The sequence below is a fragment of the Excalfactoria chinensis genome, chromosome 3 (genome assembly GCF_039878825.1).
Source record: "Excalfactoria chinensis isolate bCotChi1 chromosome 3, bCotChi1.hap2, whole genome shotgun sequence".
Lineage (NCBI taxonomy): Eukaryota > Metazoa > Chordata > Aves > Galliformes > Phasianidae > Excalfactoria > Excalfactoria chinensis.
The window spans coordinates 68,861,198-68,884,012 of NC_092827.1; the positions used below are offsets into that span (position 1 = coordinate 68,861,198).

Below are 22,815 nucleotides of genomic sequence, written 5' to 3' on the forward strand. Positions count from 1 at the left end.
ACTGTAGATTATTCTGGGCTCTATGCACACAAATGTCTATACTGAAGATTCTCTCTCATATTTAAGCCATTGTCAGGATGGCAAAATGTACAAATGATATGTCAAAGCAATTCTAGGACCTCTACTTTCTTAATTATCAATTTAGGGAAATGTATTTGCCTGGCTTGACTGCTAATGTGATCAAAACATGAATATCAGTGTAGTGTCTGTCCTTGTAGGATTGTTCAGGCATGTCTAGGTTGGTCTGTGCAAAGCCTCTTCTCAAATCAAAACAACAGTATTACAGTTGCTGATCACCTTGCAGTCTCTTTCTGTCCCAGAGACACAATGATTTGTAATGTGAACATTTTTGTAAGAAAATTTAATTTGCATGTTATGAAAGCATTACCTTTATAGTGTCTTGCTCTTGCAAGTACACTTATAAGATACATTGTTGGCTGTCAGGGATATGGGATTAAAAGCATTAGAAAGTGAGTTAGTATTTTTAAGTCCCTTCTTTTCTTTCCCTAACTTTTGTCAGAGTTATTGGCAGGACATATATTGTCAGACAACCAAATTTAAAGGAATATTTCACTGCATCTTCCTGGTTCCACAGTTTAGTAGCATAATACCCTGTAACAATAAATTCTTAGTTTATTAGAAGGGCTCCTCCAAAAGTAGTGCCTCTGTCAGATGCGGATGTTGGTAGTGTGGCAGTAGAGGTTGAACCTTCCCACCAGTATTCCATTACATGTTGTTGCTGTGTGACAGATGGCAGCAGAGGGGCAGTCTGATAAAATGGTGTCTGACATAGAAGCGCATATGAAGCAAAGGTGTGTCACTGGATTCCTCCATGCTAAAAAGAGTGGTGCTCATTGACGTTTATTGGTGCTTGCTGAGTGTTTCTGGAGATCAAGTAGTGGCTGGCATGATAAGGCACTGGGTGATAGATTTTATCAGGCAACGCTGACCATCGGTCACCTCTGCTGGTACAGATCTTTGTAAGAGCAGTATGCAGGCTCTTGTTCATCACTGTCAAAAATACATAGCTACAAGTGGCAACTGTGCTGAAAAATAGTGTTTTGTAGCTGAGAATTTGCTCTATCAAATATTGTTATTGTGCTCTTTCTATCGGTTGTAGTTTCCCTAAAAGTAAATAGGAAACATTACTTTCAGAGTGACCTATGTATGTATCAAAAGAAGTATGTAACTTCTGAAAGGAGTAGTTCAATTGTCATTGCCCTGGATTCAGCTGATGAACATCCAGTTTGCTGATAACATGGTCGTCATAGGTAGTCAGGGCACATTACTGATACAGAAGATAAAAGGGGATAACCTACAGTGTGCTAATTTATGTGATTATAATATAAATGATTTTGTGTTATCCTCGCTTTGTTTCTTGTGAGTTTAAAGCTCAGTTCTTGGGATCCATAGCAAATCCTGGGGTCTCCTTCACATTGCAGTGTATGCTGAGGAGAGAAAGTTTGAAAAGAAACTGAAAAACACAACAAAATATTCCCTACGCTACAAAATAGGCCCTTCAACGAGATAAATACTAAGCCATTCTGGTGCAGCCTTTTATATTATGTCTTACCCACAGTTATTTTATCTTTCACATCCAGGCATATTTTGACTCCTCCTCTTTTTTCAGCTCCTCTGTAATTTAGGCTCTGGATTCTCAGAATTTTCCTTAGTGCTGGGTGGCAATTTTTTTTCCTGGAAGCCTGGAGAATTGTCTCTGTTCCTTTCATCCATCGGTACTATCTGCAGCATAAGTAGCAAGGATTCTAATGATGAAATTTCTGTAGACATTAACGTTTTATGAATCAGCTTGTTTCTTCTTTGTCATGGTCCAATTCCAGCAGCAGATCATTTCACATTCCTCTCAATTAATAACAAACTGGTAAGTATTTGGAAGTCTGAATGCAGTAGAGTTGCAAAGAACTTGTGTTCCCCATTCAGTATGTTTACAATTACCGTATCTCTTTTTTAAAGAGAGTAAATGTTTGTGCACAATATACAGGCAGACAGGAGAATTTCAGAATGTTAATATTTAAGTGACAGAGAAGTAGTAATGATTTCTGTTTGCTGTCCAGCAACTTTCACCCCAAGTTTAATATCCAGGCAGGATGGGTTTCTGGTCCAAGGCCAATGGGATGAAGTTCAACAAGACCAAGTGCTGTGTCCTGCACTTTGGCCATAACAACTCCAGGCAGTGATACAGGCATGGGAAGACTGTGTAGGAGAAGCGGACCTGGGAGTATTGGTTGATGCTCGGCTGAACATGAGCCAGCAGTGTGCCCAGGTGGCCAAGAAGGCCAATGGCATCCTGGCCTGTGTCAGAAATAGTGTTGCCAGCAGGAGCAGAGAAGTAATTGTCCCTCTGTACTCAGCACTGGTGAGCTACACCTTGAGTACTGTGTGTGGTTTTGTACCCCTCACTACAAGAAAGACATTGAGGCTCTGGAGCATGTCCAGAGAAGGACAATGCAGGAAGACATGTTACATCTTCAGTTAATAACTCTTTTCAGGACATTCTGTCAAAAACAAACAAACAAAAAAAAAGGAAAATAATAGTAAGAGTGGTAAAAATCACTGTGAAACAAAATATACATTTTCTTATTTGTTTTTTCCCACTTTGCATACAGTGACCCTAGAAAGAATTGATAAGTGTGAATGGAACATCCACACCAAGGTCAAGTCTTTTTCACTGACTACATACTACCGACTACTAATTCTGGGGGCATTTAATGATTAGAGCATGTGATAGGAAGATGACACCATTGCTTAAAGGTGAATCCTGAGATAGATTCTTCCTGGTTAGTGATAAAATATGACAAAGTGTTGTTTGATAAATCTTGGAGGAGACAAGAAGGAAATGAGGTTAAAAAATGTATCTGTTGGCTCAATATTAATGCATTTATAATGATCAGATAACGTGTTATTGTCTAGGAGTTGTCTTCACTGAGAAATAATATCTGCTTGAGCAGGTGTATGATCCTCTGCAAGATAAAGAAGGCTGCTTTATAAGCAAAAGGACTTAAACCAATAATCCTCCTACTGCTTAGGATTTAGACAGCATTAAAACGTTAACTGGCAGTTAAATTGGGTGAAGTGTAATGTAGGTGGTATAGATTGAATCAAGTGCAAACAGCTTATTTTCTTATCTCTGTACATATTATATGCTGCCAGAGGAGGGAGAGTGGGTCAGAACTTTTAAAAATATTTAACATTAACTTAGATGAAGTGGTGAGTATTATTATTATTTCTGATTTATGTATACTGAAATACAGGAATTAAGGATGGCATTTCATGTAAATGTATTAGAAGTTAAGAGTTGTAGTTGGGGAAAATTCTCTGTAGTACTTTTGCATTTAAGGGAAGGAGACTGGCCTATGGGATTCACATCTCAGTCCTGTTCAGACAACAGAAGTTTAAGATATCTTTTTAACTAATTTCTAAGTAATTCTTTATACTCTTTAAGTAATGAAATGGATGCAAGCTATCTGGGACTATCTTTTGGAATGAGCTTCTGCAGACATAGATGAACTAGCTTGCATGCTGAGAGTTCATCAAGTTAGTCCTCCCTTTCCGAAGTCTTAGTATTGCACTAATAATTTCTGTATTCTTCTGAATACCTTTGAACAGCTATCTTCAGTTGATGCCCTTTGTCACACACGTGATATGAGTATATGAGTGATATGAGTGATATGAGTAGCTCTAAAATGTTAGAATGACAAAACCTATTCTGAATTCCTGGTTAGCAAAACCAAGCATCTTTCCCCTGCTTGACTGTCAACAGCTTATCTCAAGCTTAGTCTTGCAATGGCATTAGCTCCTTGTAGATTTAAAGCTGTGTGAATCTTTCATCTGCCTCATGCAGTCCTTTCTGTTTTTGTAACCTTCCTTGTTCATACAAACAATCTAGAATGGAGCAGGAGATAAGCTTTTCTATGGAAAGATGAGACCAAGAAAAACCTTGTCAGTTCCCACATATAATCTTTTGCCTTGGGGAGTCTCTCTCTCTCTCATATATATATATATATATATATATATATTTATATATTTTTATATATATATATATATATATGTTTAGTAGGGTTCATAAAGTTCCCTTAAATGCAGTAGTTGTGCCCTGTATGGTGATTAGAGGCTTCAGTTAATAGTCCTGAGAGTCATTATTGCCTCCTAGTCTCCTAGGAATGCATCTGTTTACTGATTTTCCCTTCTTTATGCTTATTGTTGTTGCTGTTTTAATCCTCTCTTCAGAGCTGATCCTGGAAAAATGCTATTTCAGGAGAAAATATTGGCCAAACAGTGAGTCTTATATTTACTGCTGATGGAGTGCTGGCTTACACCTGGATATGTCTGAAAGAGTCAGAGGGCCTGACTCCATCTAAACCTTTAAGTCTCCATAAGCAATGCTTAGTTTGTTTAACATTTTGCGTATATGCAAAATATTTAATACCTAGTTAATCACAAAAAAATATGGCGTGGTATTTGTGCTGTTTATTTCCACACGGTGCTATGGAACCTAGATTTATGTTTTAAAGCTTTGAGGAATTGTATGTTGTATTGCTGAAGGCTTCAATATGTTGTAGCAAAGAAAAGTGATTGAGGAAATATATGGTGCTGCCTGGATTATTACATGTATCTGAATAATAAGACCCTAGCCACTTTTGCCTCCTGCCTTTTACTATGATAAAAAGTACTTGTAATTTTAATTACTTACAGCAAAATTCAAGTGATTTGTTAATATCAACAGAACCCTAGGATGGAATTATAGTAATGTTTTATATACACTTGAGGAAGCACTGTTGGAAATAATATGCAGGGTATTAAATCTGCTTTCCTAAAGCATTAAAACTGCTTCGCAGTTCAGTGGAAATTTAACCTGAGATCAAGACTTGAATCTGCAGGGAGGGGGAGAGCACAGAAAAGCACAGCTACCCCTGGGGGAAGGTTTCATTGCTCCAGATCTCAGGGGAATGATTCTGCCATCACTGCAGAGGCTGGAGCCTGCCTAATGCAGGTTCATGCCACCTAGAGGGAGATGGGTAGGTACATCACCTTCTTTCGCTCTCAGGTTCCTTGTCCTTCCATCACTCAGGCATCTGTCCAGTTCTTTGCAAAGATCAGAGCCTCTCTCATCCTACTGCAGATGACTCTGAAAGCAGATGTGGAAGTGCCTGTCTCCTTCCCACTCTCTGATATGTCATCCAGCAAACAGATCTGTGGCTGTATCAGGCAGGTGTATTTGCTTTATGAAAGGTACAAATCAGCTGGATTTTTGTTCTCCAAAGAGCGAGTTGGAAGTCTCTTTGCACAAGAGTGCATGTTAACAGTAAACAACGCGTTATAGGACAAGAAGTCTCTGTGTAATAGAAATATGTGCTTTTGGTAGCTTGTAATTTCCTCCAGCTGAAAGGAACAGGATGAAATCTGTATTCCCTTGCTCCATTCTAATCTTGCATGGTCTTTCCTCACAATGAGCAGGTGCTTTGGTTTTTTTGTTCTGATCAGTATTCTTCTCATTTCTGGTTCCAAACTGCTTGGTATTTTTCTTCTAATGCTTATCCAAACTGTTGCTCACATGCCTTTGCCTTATCTTGTCTTTGGTAATCCTCTCTTCTCAGTCTTTGTTATTTCTACTTCTGCCCTCTTTTACCTTCCCTATGATCCCATAGCATATAGTGACCCTGATCCTTCTCATCTATCAGCTAATAATTTTGTCTACTTTTTAGTTTCCTCGTTAGCTGTTTCATTATTACTGTTTTATCAAAAGCGACAGTTCCAGTGTTGAGTGCATTGAAGCTAATGGCAAAGCTCCCATTAGCTCAAAAGAAAATCAAGTGAGCGGTGGGAATGTAGGACCACATGCATAATCTTATTACAGATATCCTTAGTACTGTTAATTAATGATCCAGATTCGTTCCCTAGAAGTATTAACTAAATCCAGTCTAGAAGTTGAGGGATTAATGATAAGCAGCAGCAGGTTTTCATAAAGAGCTGTCCTGTTATTGTGTAAAATACAAGGCTTGTAGCATAGAGTGACACCTCTTCAACGTTTATAGCTGTTGTTGCATAAGCACTACATTGTAAATTTCTACTCCAGCATTTTTATAAAGTCGTGCTTGCTTTAACAAAATCTACACAGATCGAGCAATTACTGGCTAAAAAAAGACATCCAGGAAATATTACAGTTGCTTTCTTCTCCTGTCACAAGAGAATAACAGGTATTATCCACCAATGGGACATTTGTGTCCCAAGGAAGGTTGTGAAAATTGGCTTTGTGCAGCAATATGTAAATTGCAAACTTGTAAAGGCTGGCAGGAATCAAGCTGATAAAGGATAAAAGTTGTGCATTATTCAGTACCTTCACGAGCACCACAAATACCTTGTGCTGGTGGGTGGGTGGACAAGCAGATAACTGTTGTAAATTTGTGTGCCATAGTGTAGTCCCAACTGAAAATAGAGAGCAGCTCTGGAGTGACGGAGGGAAATGAGCGTGCTTTCACCTGGTCTGTTCCTGATTTCCTTCACAGGCGTCAGGCTGTGGTTTCCCTACATTGGCATCCTATTGAGCCATCTCATCAACACTATGTCAGTGGGTATGGAATTTTTTAGAGAGAAGCTGATGTTTCCTGTCTCAAATTCCAATTTCAAGAATTAAAGAACTCCCAAATATTTTTGTTTCTTTTAGACTAAATAATCTAAAAAAAAGTTAACGTTGCAAGCCTGCCTTGTTTGTTCAAAAGGCTTTTGTTGGAAAAGTCTTCCATTTTTTCTAAGTATCATGACTTTTTTGAGTATTACTCTGAACATTTTATTACATTCTAGGTAACAGGTCCAGTTCCATGTAAGATGAGCAAGAACACAAGATTATTTGGGCTAGGCAATAATTTTTACTTCTTGTTCATTTGTCTGATGTGGCTACACTGAAATTTGTGTAATTAATCCAGTTTTAATGCTGTTATAAATCTGGCTGTATCCATCATCGTTTTATGAAGAACCTTCCTACCAAAGGGACAGAGCTGCCCTCCTAAACTTCTAGACCCAGCTTCAACCCGAAGCAAGCAGCCCACTTGCTATCTTGAACCCCACTATCTCATCAAAACACTCATGGCCTTGAAGTAGCCCAAAGGACTTAAACTTTCTCAGTAGTGGTTCTCATGTATAGGAGGCAATACACCTTTGCTGTATGTATTAATCTGACCACGTATCGATCAGCAGTGCACATACAAGGTGAAAATTATGCCATCTACAATGATTATGAACCGGTTTCCAAATACCTAGAACTTTGGTTTACAAAACGCTGTTTTCAGTGTCAGTTCAAAAACTCAGATTTAGTGTACAACTTGAAGCTTTTAATTATTCTTGCACTAGCGATACACTGCAGTAACAATAGATTCACCCTCTGCACTACTAATAAATTCATTCTCTTTATTAGGAAAAAGTGATAAATTATAAATACTGACGTTGTTATGTATGCTCTGAGAGTTTAATAACAGTGATGCTTGGCTCGGAACTTCTCATCATAAGATCTCAAAAACACATTAAGGAGGTAGCTAAGTTGTATCCCATGATACTCATGGGAGAAATGTAACTAACTGATGCTCTGTATTATGGTAGCAGCAGAGGCTGAAATGGAGTAGGAGAATTCTGATACCACTGCTCTCAACACATACTGAGAGGTGCTTTTGTATTTTATAGTATCTAGAGCAACCATTCCCACTCCAGCATTCTCTCTCACTTCCCAGAATCTTGGGGCAGTTAGTTTTCAAGGAAACAGTCTTATATCTCTTTCTCATATTGTATTTGGGGCCCAGCTGTTTCTTAGTGGTGGTTTAAAGAAGGAAGAGAAGTTCTCCCAGAGAGACAGAAGCAGCCAGTGGGCTCAGGAGGAAGCACATAGCCTCTCCAGGAGTGGGAAACTGGAGTGATTATGACTGCAGGGTAGGGAGGACATAATTACAAAGCACTTGGTGCTAAAAGGTTCACCTTGTATAATGTCTTTTAAATAAAATCTACACTTGAAGCAGGTACTCAATGTGCCAAACTGAATGGTCTCTCTGAGGGCAATCAGCCCAGCTACTTACTTAAAATATCATATAAAAGCCACAGGAAAATTAACCTGTTACTTCCACAGAGGTGACTTGCTGCTCTGCAGAATCTTGCTTGGAGCCTTGCAAGGATAGGCAGAAAATCTAGGAAGAGGTTGTGTCTATGGCTTTATTTTTCAGCCTTGTCTTAGTTTCTTCTAGACGTAGCACTGATAGCATGGCCAGGCAGAAACTCAAAATCAGAGGGTGAATAGTATGAGAACTGGAAAGTTAGAGAGGTGCACAGCTTCTGGACAACTTCAAAGCAATAAGTTGTGAGGTCTAAGATGCCTCCAAAAAAATCCCAGTTCTAGCTGTTAAGTGTTTTTTCACATTACAGGCTTTCTTGTACTAGCACTGAGAGAAATTTGACAAAGAATAGGCATGAGAAAGAAAAGGGAAAGTCAAAGGAAAGTAACACAGTTAAATAAAAACTCACAAGAAGAGGCGCAGAGTATACAGAGGAGAAGGGCAAAAAAAAAAAAGTCTTAAAGTTTTTAAAATCCATTTTTCTGCTAGAAGGGCAACAAAGGACCTGTTGGCTCTTAGGCGTATTTGGATTTTACAATGGCAGCAATTTTCTGCCTAGGTGACGGCTGGCAATTTATTTCTGTAGGCTGAAACTCCCTCCAGTCCAAAGACCGCTGGGAGCACTTACATAGTGCCTAACCTTTGTTTCCAGAAGCTGGTAGTAAAACTTACATTTAACATAGAGTCTATGAATTTCACTCCAGAGCACTGTCCATAAAGAAGGTGAGTCAAAATACAGAACGCATTTGGTCAGAAAGGTCTTTTCTGAATTATCTTGGAGTGACCACTTTCCTCAGATTTTTTGTTCTTTTCCTGCTTAATACTGCTCGGGGAGGTGGTGCAAAGTTCTGTAAGTATTCAGGTGAGAAGGAGAAACAGATGTGATTCTGCCTTCAGGTCTCATGGTCTCTGCTTGTTTGAGACAGGAAGCATATGCTCTGTCTGTTCTTAACCTTTTCTTTGAGGACAAAAGCCTGCCTCACTCATTGATCTTATTTCTTTTCTTTTTTTTTTTCTTTTTTTTCCAAGCATTTTCCAACAGGTATTTAAATTCTATTTCCATATATTCCAAATTCCAATTTTTAAGCTTATTTTTTCACAGTGCTAGAAGCATGAGGCATGGCCAAACATTGTCTCCTAGCTTTTGCATCTAGCTTTGCCAGCACCTCCTGATCAGGGATGTCACTGCAGTCGAGGTTTGGCACAGCTTACAGTTGTTTCTAATGGTAGAAATTATGCACAACTGCATTTAAATGCACTTCACATCCAGTGCTTTACACGGAAGAATGCAGAGGCGATGCTCGGTTATTTGTAATGCTGCATGTATCTTAGATAATGAGAAGGCTAAGAAATTGTTGTTACTGAATTGTGTTGATATTGATGATATAATGATTTATTTTGTATGATTTGGGGTTATAAAGGTCTCATAGTAAGGCAGCATCAGATGTGGCTGGGAAAAAAGTAATTGTCTGATAAGCCCAGGAGACTCATTAGAAAAAATGCCAAGCTGTTAAGATATGAGAACATTTCTTTCTTGTCTCCAGACAAAACTACACAGGGAACTGCTAGCTTTGGGAATCTACATCTGAAATGGCCAAAAAGTGACAAGAGGCGGAAGGAGAAGGGTTGGTGGAGTTGTCAGGAGCAGCAGTGAAGAGCAGCTTCTACCAGGCAAAACTGTTAGATCCTGCTGCTGTTTCCAGAGAATGACACGCTTTAAGAAGGCAAACAGGCATTTGAAACATTTTAATGTTTGACTCCCCCCCAGTTTCCTCAGTGTTCCCACAACTAACACCAAGAAAAACCGTATATGTAAATAGTCTGATCACTGTATAAATTATAGGTCACTGCTCTTAAAGGCAGACATTGCAGGGACTATATGGACTTGCAAAAAATCAGTTGCCACATGATGGGTTGTTTCTGAACCACCTGGTCCAAAAGGGGACATTACAGCTAAACTGCACCTGTACAGAAGCAAAAGTGCAGAGCTCGCCAGCTGGAGGAGCTGGATGGGAATCTTATGGCCCTTCTTGTACACACATCTCTGAGAGTTTCTCAGTAAGTGTTGGAAACAGTTAATATTTTAAGAGATTTGGAAATAAAATTAATCAGTGCTGTCTCCTCCTGTAGTGCTTACAGCAGTTATAAACAGAAGGTTAAAATAAACATGAGGAAGATATTCTCACCAGGACTTCACATCCACGTCTAAGAACTGCCAGCTGTATGGGCGTAGGTACAATGTGCAGCATTTAAGAACAACTGCAATTTGTCTGCTATCTGTAGTGCTGCTGGTCTGATCAAATTTGAAGAAAAAGCACTCAGGAATAGCAATAACTTCATCAGTCTCTGTTCAGTGAGGCCTGATGAGCATCTCTAGCCAGTCAGGTCTTATTCTTTCTTTCCTTCGGTGTCTTGTTCTATGAATTCAAGGCTTCATACCTAAGTAACTGCCCTGTTTAGGAACAGGGAAGATTTGGAAGACATCATCCCTGCATCTAGGTGCATATTACTGAGCAAGAAGTGTATGTGAAGTTGACAAGAATGTGAATTTGTTTTGAGTGGATGGTGGCTGTAAATGCAGACGGCGTGCAAACAACGCTGGTAGCTGGTCACCAGACAGCACACTGTAAATGCATATTTCAAAACGAGAGCTGGACAGCAAATGTCACTTCCAAAATAGCTATTATTTGTGTTGGAAAAGCATGTTTGACATGTTTTTTTTAGGAGGAAAATGAAACAGATTAGAAAGTTGTTAGGCAGTAGCCAGAAAAAACTAACAATGCGTTCAAATAAACCTAGCTCCTCACAAACAGACTAACAGTTGTTTGTGGAGAATATTCAACAAATCACTACAAATAAATGAGAGGAAAGGACGGTCTGTTGCTGGACAGACTGTGGGCAGTTTAGGTTTCTAGCTAATATTCAAGCGCGTATTTGGCTCCCGGCAGACTGATTCCTTTTGGCGTGAGCTGGAGCCTGTTAAGAAATTGGCTACACAAGTGCAAGACCTCACTCCATTTCCTTTAGGGTTGCTATGCACAACAGTGATTGCCCTCTATGGTAAGGCAAGCACTTAAGTTAATAAATGTCCTCTTAATGAGTACACTAAATAGGAAAATGTCTGAACTGGAAAAATACCAACTGTACACCTTTTTCATGTCAGTTAATCAAATTTGCTAATGGGATTAAAATCAAAGATTACAGCAGGCATTACTAAGAAAATCCACTTTTGTTCCCAAATGTACTTTTCTATGTTAAAAAGAAGTTATAATCCACAAACTTAAAGGCAGCATGATAATTTGTTAGCATCTTCGTTTATGTGTTTATCTGTTAAAGAAAATAACTGAACATCATTCTTAATCTAAACTTGAGGGTAACTGACAGCAACAAGAGCAGCTTCATAAGCCTTCTTCACACAGAAGCCTGCCTGAGCAAATTCCAAGTAGCCCATCCCAGATTTTTCTTCTGACCTTGCTTTGTTCACATGAAGTGTCCTTGCTCTGTACCAGAAGCAAAGGTCTGCTTTCTCTAGTTTTCAAGCTCAGAGGGTTTCTTCTCCACATTTGTAAGTTGTCTGCAACCCAGATGTTCACCAGCTTCTCTTCTGATGCATCTTGAACACCAGAGAGACTTTGTAAGGGGAAAGAAAAAGCCACAAACTCAACTTGTGATGTTACCAAGTGTATCAGTTTTGCATTGCTTATACTGTAAGATGCCTACTATAAATTAAATGCAATCTAGCAGCAAATGTTTTAAGGCACGGGGAGGTGGGGAGGTTGCACCATGGTCTGAGTTACAGAAAGTAGCAAGTGTGCTGCCAAGCACAGCTCTCACTTCTAGAGCCCTTGGAATACAGTCCTCAGGCATGCTATTCTACATTAAATAAACACAACTTTTTGTTACTGTGGTATGAGGCTGATTTTTTCACATGCAGAGAACAATGGAGGCCTAGCATGGATCTCTGGTTGCATTTACACCTGCAAGGGCAACAAGAGTAATCAGAGACAGGTGGAGGTAGAATGCTGTGAGATCAGGGTAAAGCACAGCTCTATCAAACTGCATGAGTCCTAAGTATCTACACCTGACACGCATTGGGCAAATGAAGTCCAAAAGCCAGCAAAGAAGTTATCAGCTCCTATTCCCAATCTAAAACTAGTGCCAGCTGGCTACTTGTTGTTCATGGTGCCTTTGAAAGTTTCTCTGGGAAGATGAAGATGAACATTGAGAAGAATCCTGAGTGCTGTGGTTATGCAACTTGTTGGGAGAGGAGGAGGATGAGAACAGCAACAGCAGCATGAGAGGCTAAGATACTTCTTGACTGCCCCACAGTGTCTACCAACAGTGCACCTGACAACCAGCATGACCTAAGCCAGTGGAGCTCAAGCCCGCCAAGGGAGACAGTTGTTGCCATAAAGTTTATGAAATTTGGAGTTTTAGCTACAAGTATGGCATTGCAAGCTTAAAACTTCTTAACAGCCCTGCAAATAGTAAACATGCCTACTACTGAGTTAGAGTAATGTGCTAGCAAAAAAAAGAATAAAAATCATGATGAAAAATAGGTGAATTATTACGTGATCAGTGCCATCCTCCAAGTAAAATTATGTACTTCTTATGTCTTAGCAATGAAAAATGAAAGCATAAACCTTGCAGAAGGGAAAAAGTGTAAGTGCCCAGCAACAAAGAAGACTTCCATATAAATTAACTTTTAATTTCTGTAAATGTTCTAGTGATGAGATGTTACAGGCAGTGAAGAAGTCTGATTTTTCTCTGCCTTACACAATCACTCGCCTGAAATTTGGCTGTGAAATACTGATGTGACAGTTTCCTGCCTGCTTTGCCCAGGTTCAGATGAGCTGGTAGCTAAACTTGGGGCAGAAGTGAGCCCAGTTTACCTGGGGTCTGCTCCTCTCTGGTATTGCTGGGACTGAGGGAGTCACCTCAGCTCTGTGGCTGTGGGATATTTTATGCCCAGAACCACGTGAGGTGAGATTTGCCTCTCTTTATTTAATGTCTTTCAAAGATCAGAAACCATTTTGGCTCCTGATAAAATAGCCCAGTGAAATAAGATGAGCCCACAGTTTCCAATATGGCTCTGATCTGTAACATCACAACAAACTCTATGGATCAGATAATCCTACCAGGATTATAACAACCTGGTTTTCATTTGATTGAGCTGGGCTTTTGTGGTCTTTATACTAAGCACACCAGTAAACTTTCCAAACGAATCCTGTGGAAGGAACCTACTGATGTTCTAGTAAAGTTCATCCCAAAGGATGATATTGAAGGAAGCATAGGAACTATAATGCAGCCCCTTGGCTCTGTCTGCCTGCAGATCAACAGATGAGACCTTTACAGGCCAACAGCCTCCATGTGATTCCCCAAGAAAGCTATAGATCCTAAATAGAGCTAAGCCTGCAGGAGGATGGTGGTGTTTTCCCACAGTTTGCTAACCAGCCCTCTAGGGCTGCTTTTCTGGAGCAAATATTTGTATAATTAAACAAATACTTTGGAATGTTTGAGGAGTATTGATGGCTGCCCAGTCTTGTTTGCAAAGTACATGCATTTTCATTTGACCAAGTCTTGAGAACTGTAGAGTATTTTCATCTTGGTCTGCTGATACATCTCCTATTTGAAACTGGCAGATGTGCTGAGGGTTTTCATATTCATAGCAGCACTCCTTAGGAGTCAACAGTGCTCGGCATCTTGCAAAATCTGTCTCTTGGCTTAGAGATGGATGATTGTTTTATATGTTTCATATTCATTCGTTAGGTTGTGTACTCTCCTGGATCGACTTGCATTAAGTCCTGCGAATTAATACCAGCTACACTTTCAGAAGGGGAAATCTACCGCAAATTGGTAGTATATATCATGACTGAGAGGGTCTGAAAATAATTTCTGGTGACGAAACAAACAGCATCACACAACAACCTGCTACACCTGAGCACCATCCAGTTGTGAAATCTCGTATTTTATTTCATTTGTGTGAAGGCACTGAAGCGTTTTTAATGCCTCCAGAAGTTAGTAAGCTGTGCTAAGAGGGCTGCAGAGCGTGCTGCTGTAAGTGTGGGAATATTATTGGTAAAATCAGCGACACGCTCTCATCTTGATGGCTGTGATTAATTCCGAGCTCGCTCATCCAACAGAAACAGCGGTGAAAAGAATGGTGGAAATCGGCACAGGATAGGGACCGCACTTGGTTCTGAAGGAAGATGCGGGAGGGATGAAATACGGGCAAATAAAAGCGGTTTGAGGTTTCTCCGGAGGTAGGCTTGAACGGCGCCCCGAAGCCGGCCGCTCGCTCCCGCGAGGAACCGAGCCGCTGCGGGACCGCCGTCCACAGCCGCAGTGCGCCCGGACGCCGCCGTGCTCCGCCGGGGGCTTCGCCGCGCCCGTCGCTCCCCCCCTCGACCCGGGGGCGGCCCCGGGAGCGCCGGGGGTAGCGCGCCGCGCCGTGACGTGTGGTTTGCAGCAGCCCCGAGCGGCAGCGGGCGGGCGAGCCCCAGCCCCCGCTGCCGCCGCCGCCCGGTGCTGCGGCAGAGGGCGGCGGGCCGGGAGCCGGCGGGCAGCCGCGGGGCCGTGCCGGGAGCGCCGCCCAGGAGGGCTCCGGCGGCGCCAGGATGTAGGCGCGGGGCGGCGGGGAGCTGCCGCCGGCGACAGGCTCGCCATGAAGAAGCACTCGGCCAGGGTGGCCCCCCTCAGCGCCTGCAACAGCCCCGTGCTCACCCTCACCAAAGTGGAAGGTAACGCCGCCGGACGGGGTCGGGGCGCGGGGGAACGGGTGGGCGGACGGGCGATGGCCGATCTGCTCGAACGCGGCCACGGCTCTTTCCTCCCCCGCGTGCCGTCGGAGCCCAGGGCGACGGGAGCGGGTCCCGAGCCTCAGAGCAGCACCTGCCGGTGGGAACCGACGGGAGGGGAGGAGGGAGAGAGCAGTAGCGCTGGAGAGCGCTGACTCCACGGGAGGGTCGGGGTCACAGCCTCGGGCAGTACCCCCTTCGAGAACCTCGTCCAGCCATCTGTGTTCTCCTCTGGTGGTCCCACCGACACCCACTGGGGAGCAGCTGGGGCTCTATGTCCCGGGTGGCCATTGAGAGCACAGCAGAAGGGAGGGCTTGTAAGCCTCTCGGGGACCGTGGGACCTCCGGAGGCTTCCAGGACCTTTAAAGAGGCTGGGCGCTCTCAGGAGGGCTGCCCAGAGTGCCCCAAAGCTCTGGGCATAGTGAGTGGGAGGCCTGGCTTGAGGAACTGTGGTTTGATGTAGACAGCTGTAGACTATGTCCAGAGCAAGGCAAGGGATGTGAGTGAGGGTAGAGAGGTAAGATAGACAGGGGTAAGTGGAGGAACTCAGAGGTGTGGGTAAGGAGGAGTTCACCTGAGGGGTGAATGTGGGGCTCGGTTCCTGAAGGGAAATCAAACAGGTTTGGGGGACCCATGGGAAGATGTGAGAGCTGGCTGGGAGAATGAAGTCAGTGTGAGAAAACAGTTGGCTGAAAGGAATGGAGGGAGGAGAAGCAGATGGGGACAAGCAAGAGGTGGCATAGAAGGGGAAGAAGGAATCCAAACAGAAAATAAAAGAGCAGTATGAGGTAAAATGTGACTGTGAGATTCCATGGAAAGATCATGAGAAAGGGGGGAAAAAATAGTCTTGAAAAACTAAAGGGAAAAGAAAAAGACAATCTGTAGTGATTTGTCTGTGGAGAAGAAAGTATGAAAATGCAAAAATGCCCAAGATGATGAGGGGAAGGAGCTAAAATCTGCAAGAAAAGTGAAATATCAGGAGTACCTGAAAGCTGTGATTTTGGGTCATGGAGAATGTAGCTGTTGCATTATCCCAGCATAAAAATCTCCTGATATAAAGGCAGGGGAATGGATCTAAATTTTCTGACTGAAAGGAGAAGTCTCATTTTCATTACATTGTTACTATAATTTTTAAGAGCCCTTGCAGTTAGCTCCTGGTGCCCAGCAGTTTGGCTCCCACTATTTGTATTGGAGGGTCCTCTGAGCTGAAAGCATGGCTTCCTCTCTCTTGGTGCACTGCACAAGCTTTATGAATCATAAATAATAATAACCCACTAGGTTCTAGCTTTGAAATGTGGGTCATCCTGCTTTTCTACCAGTTCAAATACAGTTTACTACCTACCTTATATAGACACAGAAGCAGAGCAGCCTTTCCCAGTGCTGCAGAATTGAATCTTTTCAAGCATGTCCATGTCCGCTGTGCGCATCAGCTCTCTGATACCATATCACCACCCACCAGGGACTTTGTTGACCTAGTTGGGCTTTTCCTTCCTTAGTTTAGATTCTTCTTTTGTTATCACTGAAGGCAAAATCTAAACTGGTCTGATGGTTTATCATAGAAACCAGAGGTTGTATAGAAGCAGGTAAGGGATTCCTTTGCTGTTTATTTCCTTTTAATGAAACTGACTGGAACTGTTTGAGACGTTCTCTTTCCAGATCAACCAACAACCTTTTCTTTCAGACTAATACTGGCTAATTTTGCCACCTGGTGCTTAGAGCATATGAAAAAGCCAGGATGTAGTCACAGACTACAGTGAGACAGTGGGCATGCAATGGACAGCTTTCTTTGCTTAGTCAGTATGTCAGACAAAGCTTTGAGTTGCGAGGTTTCTTTTGTAGCTGACATCCTTTGCAAAGGTGCAGCTGATGCTGCAAGACAACTTCTGCTTCATAGTTACGCTTATTTTCTTCCCTATCAACTACCACTAAAGCCTTTCACAGACCCTTGGCAGAACCACAGGGAGTAGGTTTATCTGGAGGACAGTTAGCAAAGGGGAGCTTCTCATTGATATGCATTGCTATAAGGCCTTCTGGCATTCCCCCTATATTCTCCTGGTGGTACAGTAGCTTCTTTACTTGAAAAGGAAGATAAGGACTTTGTGCGCCTTCAGGAATGTGACTGCCATTTCAAATTATTTCAGAGACTGAATAATCAGTATGCACTGAGCCTGCTGCACTAGCACTTCTAAAGACAACTGTATCTCCACGCATCACTCAGGCAGGCAGTAACCATACCGTATGTCTTCTGTGCCTGGCACCATTGCACACACTTCATATTTTGAGAAGTGTAGGCTCAGTGCCTGTTTTGTGCTTGTCTGTCTTGCTGCTGATTGTTTTTATCACCAGTTCCTATCCAACTGGCTGCTTTCATAAGCTTTGTACATAAAAGTTCCATGTACCTGGAGGACTGTCTTCCCTTCCATGGGTTTCTCAGAGAGGTGATACCATCACAAGAAGGTCCAGGACAATCAATCACCTCACCTGAGAAAAGCCATCCTCCTCTTAATTAGTCCCCAAGGACAGCTCCTTATTTTCTATCCCCAGCAGAAGGGAACTGCAGCCTCCCCATTTCCTCTGCAATGTCAGGAAAAGGAACTGGCGATACTTGAAGTTGCTTGTAATGCACATTATACCTCTTTGTTATTACACATGTATGTCTAAAGTTAGTTGCTGTGGAGCCAGATTCTGCCACGTGCTCATTTGGAGTAACTTTGTTTGCATCGCTGGAGTTACAGGAAACTTGTTACGAGTACAAATGGGAAATAAATTTGGCCTCTAATATATTTCCTGCCTGCAGGGAATTCATCACAAATGTATCAACACGGTAATCATTTTGGTAATAAATCTTTTTAGTTTCTTTAGCAAGTGCAAGCTGAAGATCCCAACCACAGCAAAAACCTCCAAGAGTGACAGTATGCTTCCTTCAGCTACATGACTCTAATTATCCTCATTTTGCAGATGGGGCAGCCAAAAAACTGCAGAATGAAGCGACTTACATAAAAAGGAGCAGCTCATCTTGTCACAGAACAGGCAGGAAAAGACAGACCCCAGCCCCAGATTTGTGTTGTGGCCTCAGGAGGGCGCTCCCATGAAGGCACATGTGGTCAGGGTGCCAGAGAACTTCTTATACTGAAGTTAATGATTTTCTGCGTGTTCCTAATTAAACTTCCCTTTTTGAGAAAGTAAATTAAAATGCTGCATAAATGTATCTCTGCATAAATACTGTGCTGCTATTAGCGGCATTCAATTGGTGTCATCTACAGGTTTTGGCAATCAGACTGTGCTTGTTCTTGCTTTGAACACTAAGATGTACCCCACTAAAACTTCACCTGGAAGTGAGCATTTGTTGAGCAAGATCTCTTTTTTTCTTATGCGAGAAATAAACTTTGTAGAAGCATACAGTGCTTGTGTAATTCTAGAAGAGGGAAGTGGGAAAGCAAAAAACAAGCTGGTGATTCAGTGGTTCAGCCATGGCTGCAGGTTTGCCTGTGCTTCCCCACCAAAGTGGCCTTTGAAAGGAATGTGTGCTGGCTCCCCCATGGAGTAATTAATTTGCAAAATGTCTGCTTTTGTTCAGCCTGTCTTCCTGCACTGAAGACAAAAACTAGCTGATTCTTTGATGTGAATATTTGTGATAAGGGCAGAGACCATCAAACCTACCCTGTGCTTGCTCTACAGTTGTAGGAGCAGCTTTCACTCTTCCTGGCTGGAGTTGAGATTAAGTGTATGGGATGAAGTTGATGGTGATAACAGAGGAAGGCTTTGCATATAGGTATGGGAATTAACAGGGTAGTAATTTCTAGCATGTCTGCTTCTCCCTTGCACCTGTCAGTATGTGCTCCGGGTAAAGCCCAAAGCAAAGTCAATGTAACTTACTCCTCTGATGGAAAAGGGGCACCCTCTTTCACATCCATGTACTGTGTGGTAAGCACATATAGGCAGTAATTGCACTCTAGTTTTACCCCATGTAAACTTTTGCCCATTTTTTCCTATATATTGCAGTGTGCTCAGTTAATACAACAGCATATCTGAACAGATATCCAAGATCTTGTTCCAAAGGAGTGAGGAGTTTCTTGTTTCATAACACCTGGCACCCTTCCCACATGGCGCAGTGCTTTCCTAGTCTTTAAACAGTCTCAAAACGAGCTTCTCTGAGCTGTGCTAGGCTTACTCACTGGGGATTCCTGCCAGCTCATCTTTGATCATGTCCCACTCGTCGTTTTCTATACCATCTTGCCTGTGCAAAATCATGAGCTATAGGTTTAGAGGTGACTCATTACTTCTGCATTGTATGTCTCCTCCCCAAATGATACAGAAATAAAAAAGACTGTAAAATGCTGATGTTACTGAACGAATGCTAGAGCAGGAGCTTTAATGCATCATGAAGCAGAAAGTAAATTATTAAAGATTTATCCAAGCTGCCTTACTTTGGTGGCTGAAATGAACTGATATGTATACAGTATGGACAAACAATATGTTCATTTACGATGACAGAATGTAAGAATAGCAACCATTGGGTAATCTCAGATTTTCATATACCACTGCGTTTTACCCATGTATCTCTAAATGGAGCAAGGTGCATTTCCTAGTCATCTTGAATCCATCTAGGCACTAGATCACAAAAAATAAGCATTTACTAATCTAATACTATTTTAATTATAGATTTCTTCCATAAGAAGGTGGGAAAAGAACTAGTTAAAAATAACTGTATAATTGGTACCAGCGTGCATCATGTGTTGCCTGGAGGCAAGGAGTGTGACAGGAGGGTACGTACGTACCCGGTACATAGCATAGAAATGCTTCAGTATGAGAGCTGGAGTTCAGAAAAGACTGGAAGTTCAACATAAACTTCTATATCGCTCAACAGATATTTCCCAGTTACAGGGCACAAGTGTAGTATCGTTCATATTGTAGCTGTCTTAGCCCATTATACTGAGCACAGCACATTCACTTACCTACTAAAGTGGTTCTCTCAACTTGGCTGGAGTACCATCAACCTTTAATCTGAAGCCCAGTTAATCTTCACTAATTATAAACTATGAGATGCCACTGCAGACCTGGAAGGCATCCTGCAGAAGGAGGAATCTGGCCAATAAGAGTGTAGATTTACTTTGTAATCGTCACTGAGTTTTGCTGGCAGTCATTGCAGCATTGGATCAAAGGCAACAGGAAACAAGGTGTTCTTAGCAGTGCAGAGATGGCTTGCTTTCAGGCAGAGATGCCCACCAATTGTGTTGGCACTGTGTACTGGAGAAGCCAGGCACCACCTCTGATGTTAACAGCCTTGTTCCAGGAACTTAAATCTGCTATTATTTGTCATAATGCAGATGAACCTAGTCTTGAAATTGTGAGAATCCTTCCTGAGGCATAAATCTCTTTGCAGAATCTAGCACTGTTTGGTTATACAAAAGTTGTGTGTTGACTCTTCTTCAAGTAACAGTAATAGTTTTTGCTCAGTATCACTATTTCTGGCCAAATAACAAACTCCTCAGATGGAAAACCTCTGAGTCCCACAAGCCCGGTAATGCAGTCATGGAGAATACTGGAGTGAGGAAATATGATCAGGATACGAAATCACCTCAGATTCCCTAGTTCAGCTTTCAGCAAAGGTGTCATTGTGTTTATCTCTAAAAAGTATGTCTTCTGTAGCTAATTAAAATAATAGAAGGTTGCAAAAGCCTCTCTTATTGAAAAGAGGACAGGGTATCTATCAGGAAGAAAATGGAAATTGGGATCCTTGCATGTAGTATTATTTTTGCTTGGAATTGTACTAAGTTTCCTCACGCCAACACAAGTCTAGCCAAGTCTTGCTTTGTTATCAAAGAAGACCCATCCTGGCTGGACTTGCTGGTGAGAAGTGAGGAGGTGTCCTCTTCTTTCTTCTGGTAGATCAGTGAGCAGTAAATTATGTGTGGAATTCCATTCCATACTATGTTGCCTTAACTGTTTTGAGCACGCTCAGATCCATGTCAACTCCACTTTCATATCTGATTATTAGTTGACAGAGAAGAGATGCTCAAAGTATCGTGCTCTTAAGTTGGGACTAAAGAAGCATCATATTTTAAGTTCAAGAGCAGATTAACCCTTTATCTCCTAAGAGAACAATTAACTGGACTTAGAATTCAGTATGTAAGGGACAAATGGACTGTGACAAATTCTTGTATATAAAACTGTGTATACCTGAACACCCTGCAGCTCAGAATTTTGGAAAGCTATGTAGGAGAGAAATAACATTATCCCATTTTTTTATAAACTGCAGCCAGCATAGCCTGAATTCATGCCAGTATGAATTCACTTACTTCTAATATAATAACTGTATATATGTACTGATATAAATGTAGTATTCATATCAGTTTAAGTAGCTGGATTCCCTTGGAATGAAACCATTGCTTAGGAAAGATGTGGCACTCAAACTGCTAACTAGTTAATAGAGCAGTTCCCCGTGGAGAGCACGGTCTTGTTTTTTTCACCAGAGCAGGCACTTAAACCATCACTTAAACCTTTGGTTAGGATGAAATTTGCATACCCTCCAGCTCATATTTGCACATAATTCCATTTTGCTCATGACTTATTTTTGTTTTAATGAAAGTTCTGCTTCCGCAAAGATGTTGATTTCAAAATAAATAGCAAAACTCCCAATTTCAGTTTTGATTCAGGAAGGAAATGCAGAATTATGATAAAATATGTTTTTCCATAATATGAATATGTATCTCATAATCAGGGTTGTTCTTTATGTCCGTTTGCAGGTGTTACGTTATAGTAATACAGTGTACTGTAATAAGCACCCGCTGTTGTCCATTTTCACTCTGGACTCCAGTCATGCATTCTGCTTAATAATGAAAAGGATGATATTTAGGGGAACTCCCCACCCTATAACGTTCAAAGTGGAATATCATGTTTTAATGAGGCTCATTTGAATGCCACAATTTTAATAGAATTTCTAAGCAGTTGCCTCTGAGGATGAATTAAGTGGATTACAGTCCAAATTGCTGCAGTATAAGATTGATAATTTATCTGCTCTCTCTGTATCACCACTAGGAATTAGAATATAGATTTCGCAGAAAGTCTTGCCTGAGTATTTGCCAGAGGAAGAAAGGAATATATAGGGAAAAGAAAAGGAATATGCTAAGCAGGAAAATTCACTGTATTCTCAACAAATATGTTCAGATCTGCTCTTTAATTACAACTCTTAGTAAGCTCAGGTATAGCATTTGACAAGGAATAAACCAAGAATTAACATATGATTATAATTAGAAATAGAAAAGACTATAAAAGTGATTAGTACTTAAAGATTCAGTAGCACCTTTTAGAATAAATTATTTGGCATGAGATAAGTTATATGGATGCTCCAGTAATATGAGGAGGAGTGAAGAGGCTGGACTGCATGCAGGCCAACAAACCAATTTCTTGCCCTGTTGAAATTAAGGTGAGATGATTAGATAAATCTAAATGTTCTACGTACATTATCCTAACATGTCTTTTTGTGTAATTAATTGATTCATATCATAAATTCCAATGGCAAAAGAGAATCTGAACTCAGTTTGTAATTCTCTTGCTTTGAATTGGTTCTTAGGCAAAGTTCAGCGTTTGAAGGTACTTCCATCCATCTTGGAATTGATGCTGTAACCTCAAGCAAATTCAAGCCTTCTGACCTAATAGTTTAATACCCTGGTTTTGCTCTTGGAAATAACCATTACTGTGTTGGTTCTTTTTATTTAATTTCCTGCTGTATCGATCATAATATCGTCATGCTGTTCCATCATCAAACTAAGCAGTATTATTTTTTATCTATTACCGTAAAAGTATTTAGATACTCCATTGAACTTCTACAGTTTCTTAAATGTTATCTAAAAACCCACACGTGCAGTGTCATTTGCAAATATTCTCATTTAAAAACTGTATTTAC

The 22,815-nt window shown here is 41.3% G+C and overlaps 1 protein-coding gene across 4 annotated transcripts in view; it reads left to right on the forward strand.

Moving 5' to 3' along the window:
- Nucleotides 1-22,815, forward strand: part of SLC35F3 (solute carrier family 35 member F3) — a 143,722-nt gene that overhangs the window by 80,488 nt on the left and 40,419 nt on the right. The window contains exon 1 of one of the 4 annotated variants that reach the window (XM_072333372.1): nt 14,657-14,851. The exons of the other annotated variants lie outside the window; for them this stretch is intronic. Coding sequence (XP_072189473.1) covers nt 14,776-14,851 — 76 coding nt within the window. The 5' untranslated portion in view covers nt 14,657-14,775. Of the gene's footprint in view, nt 1-14,656; nt 14,852-22,815 lie in introns of those variants that run through there. 4 annotated transcript variants of the gene reach the window in all.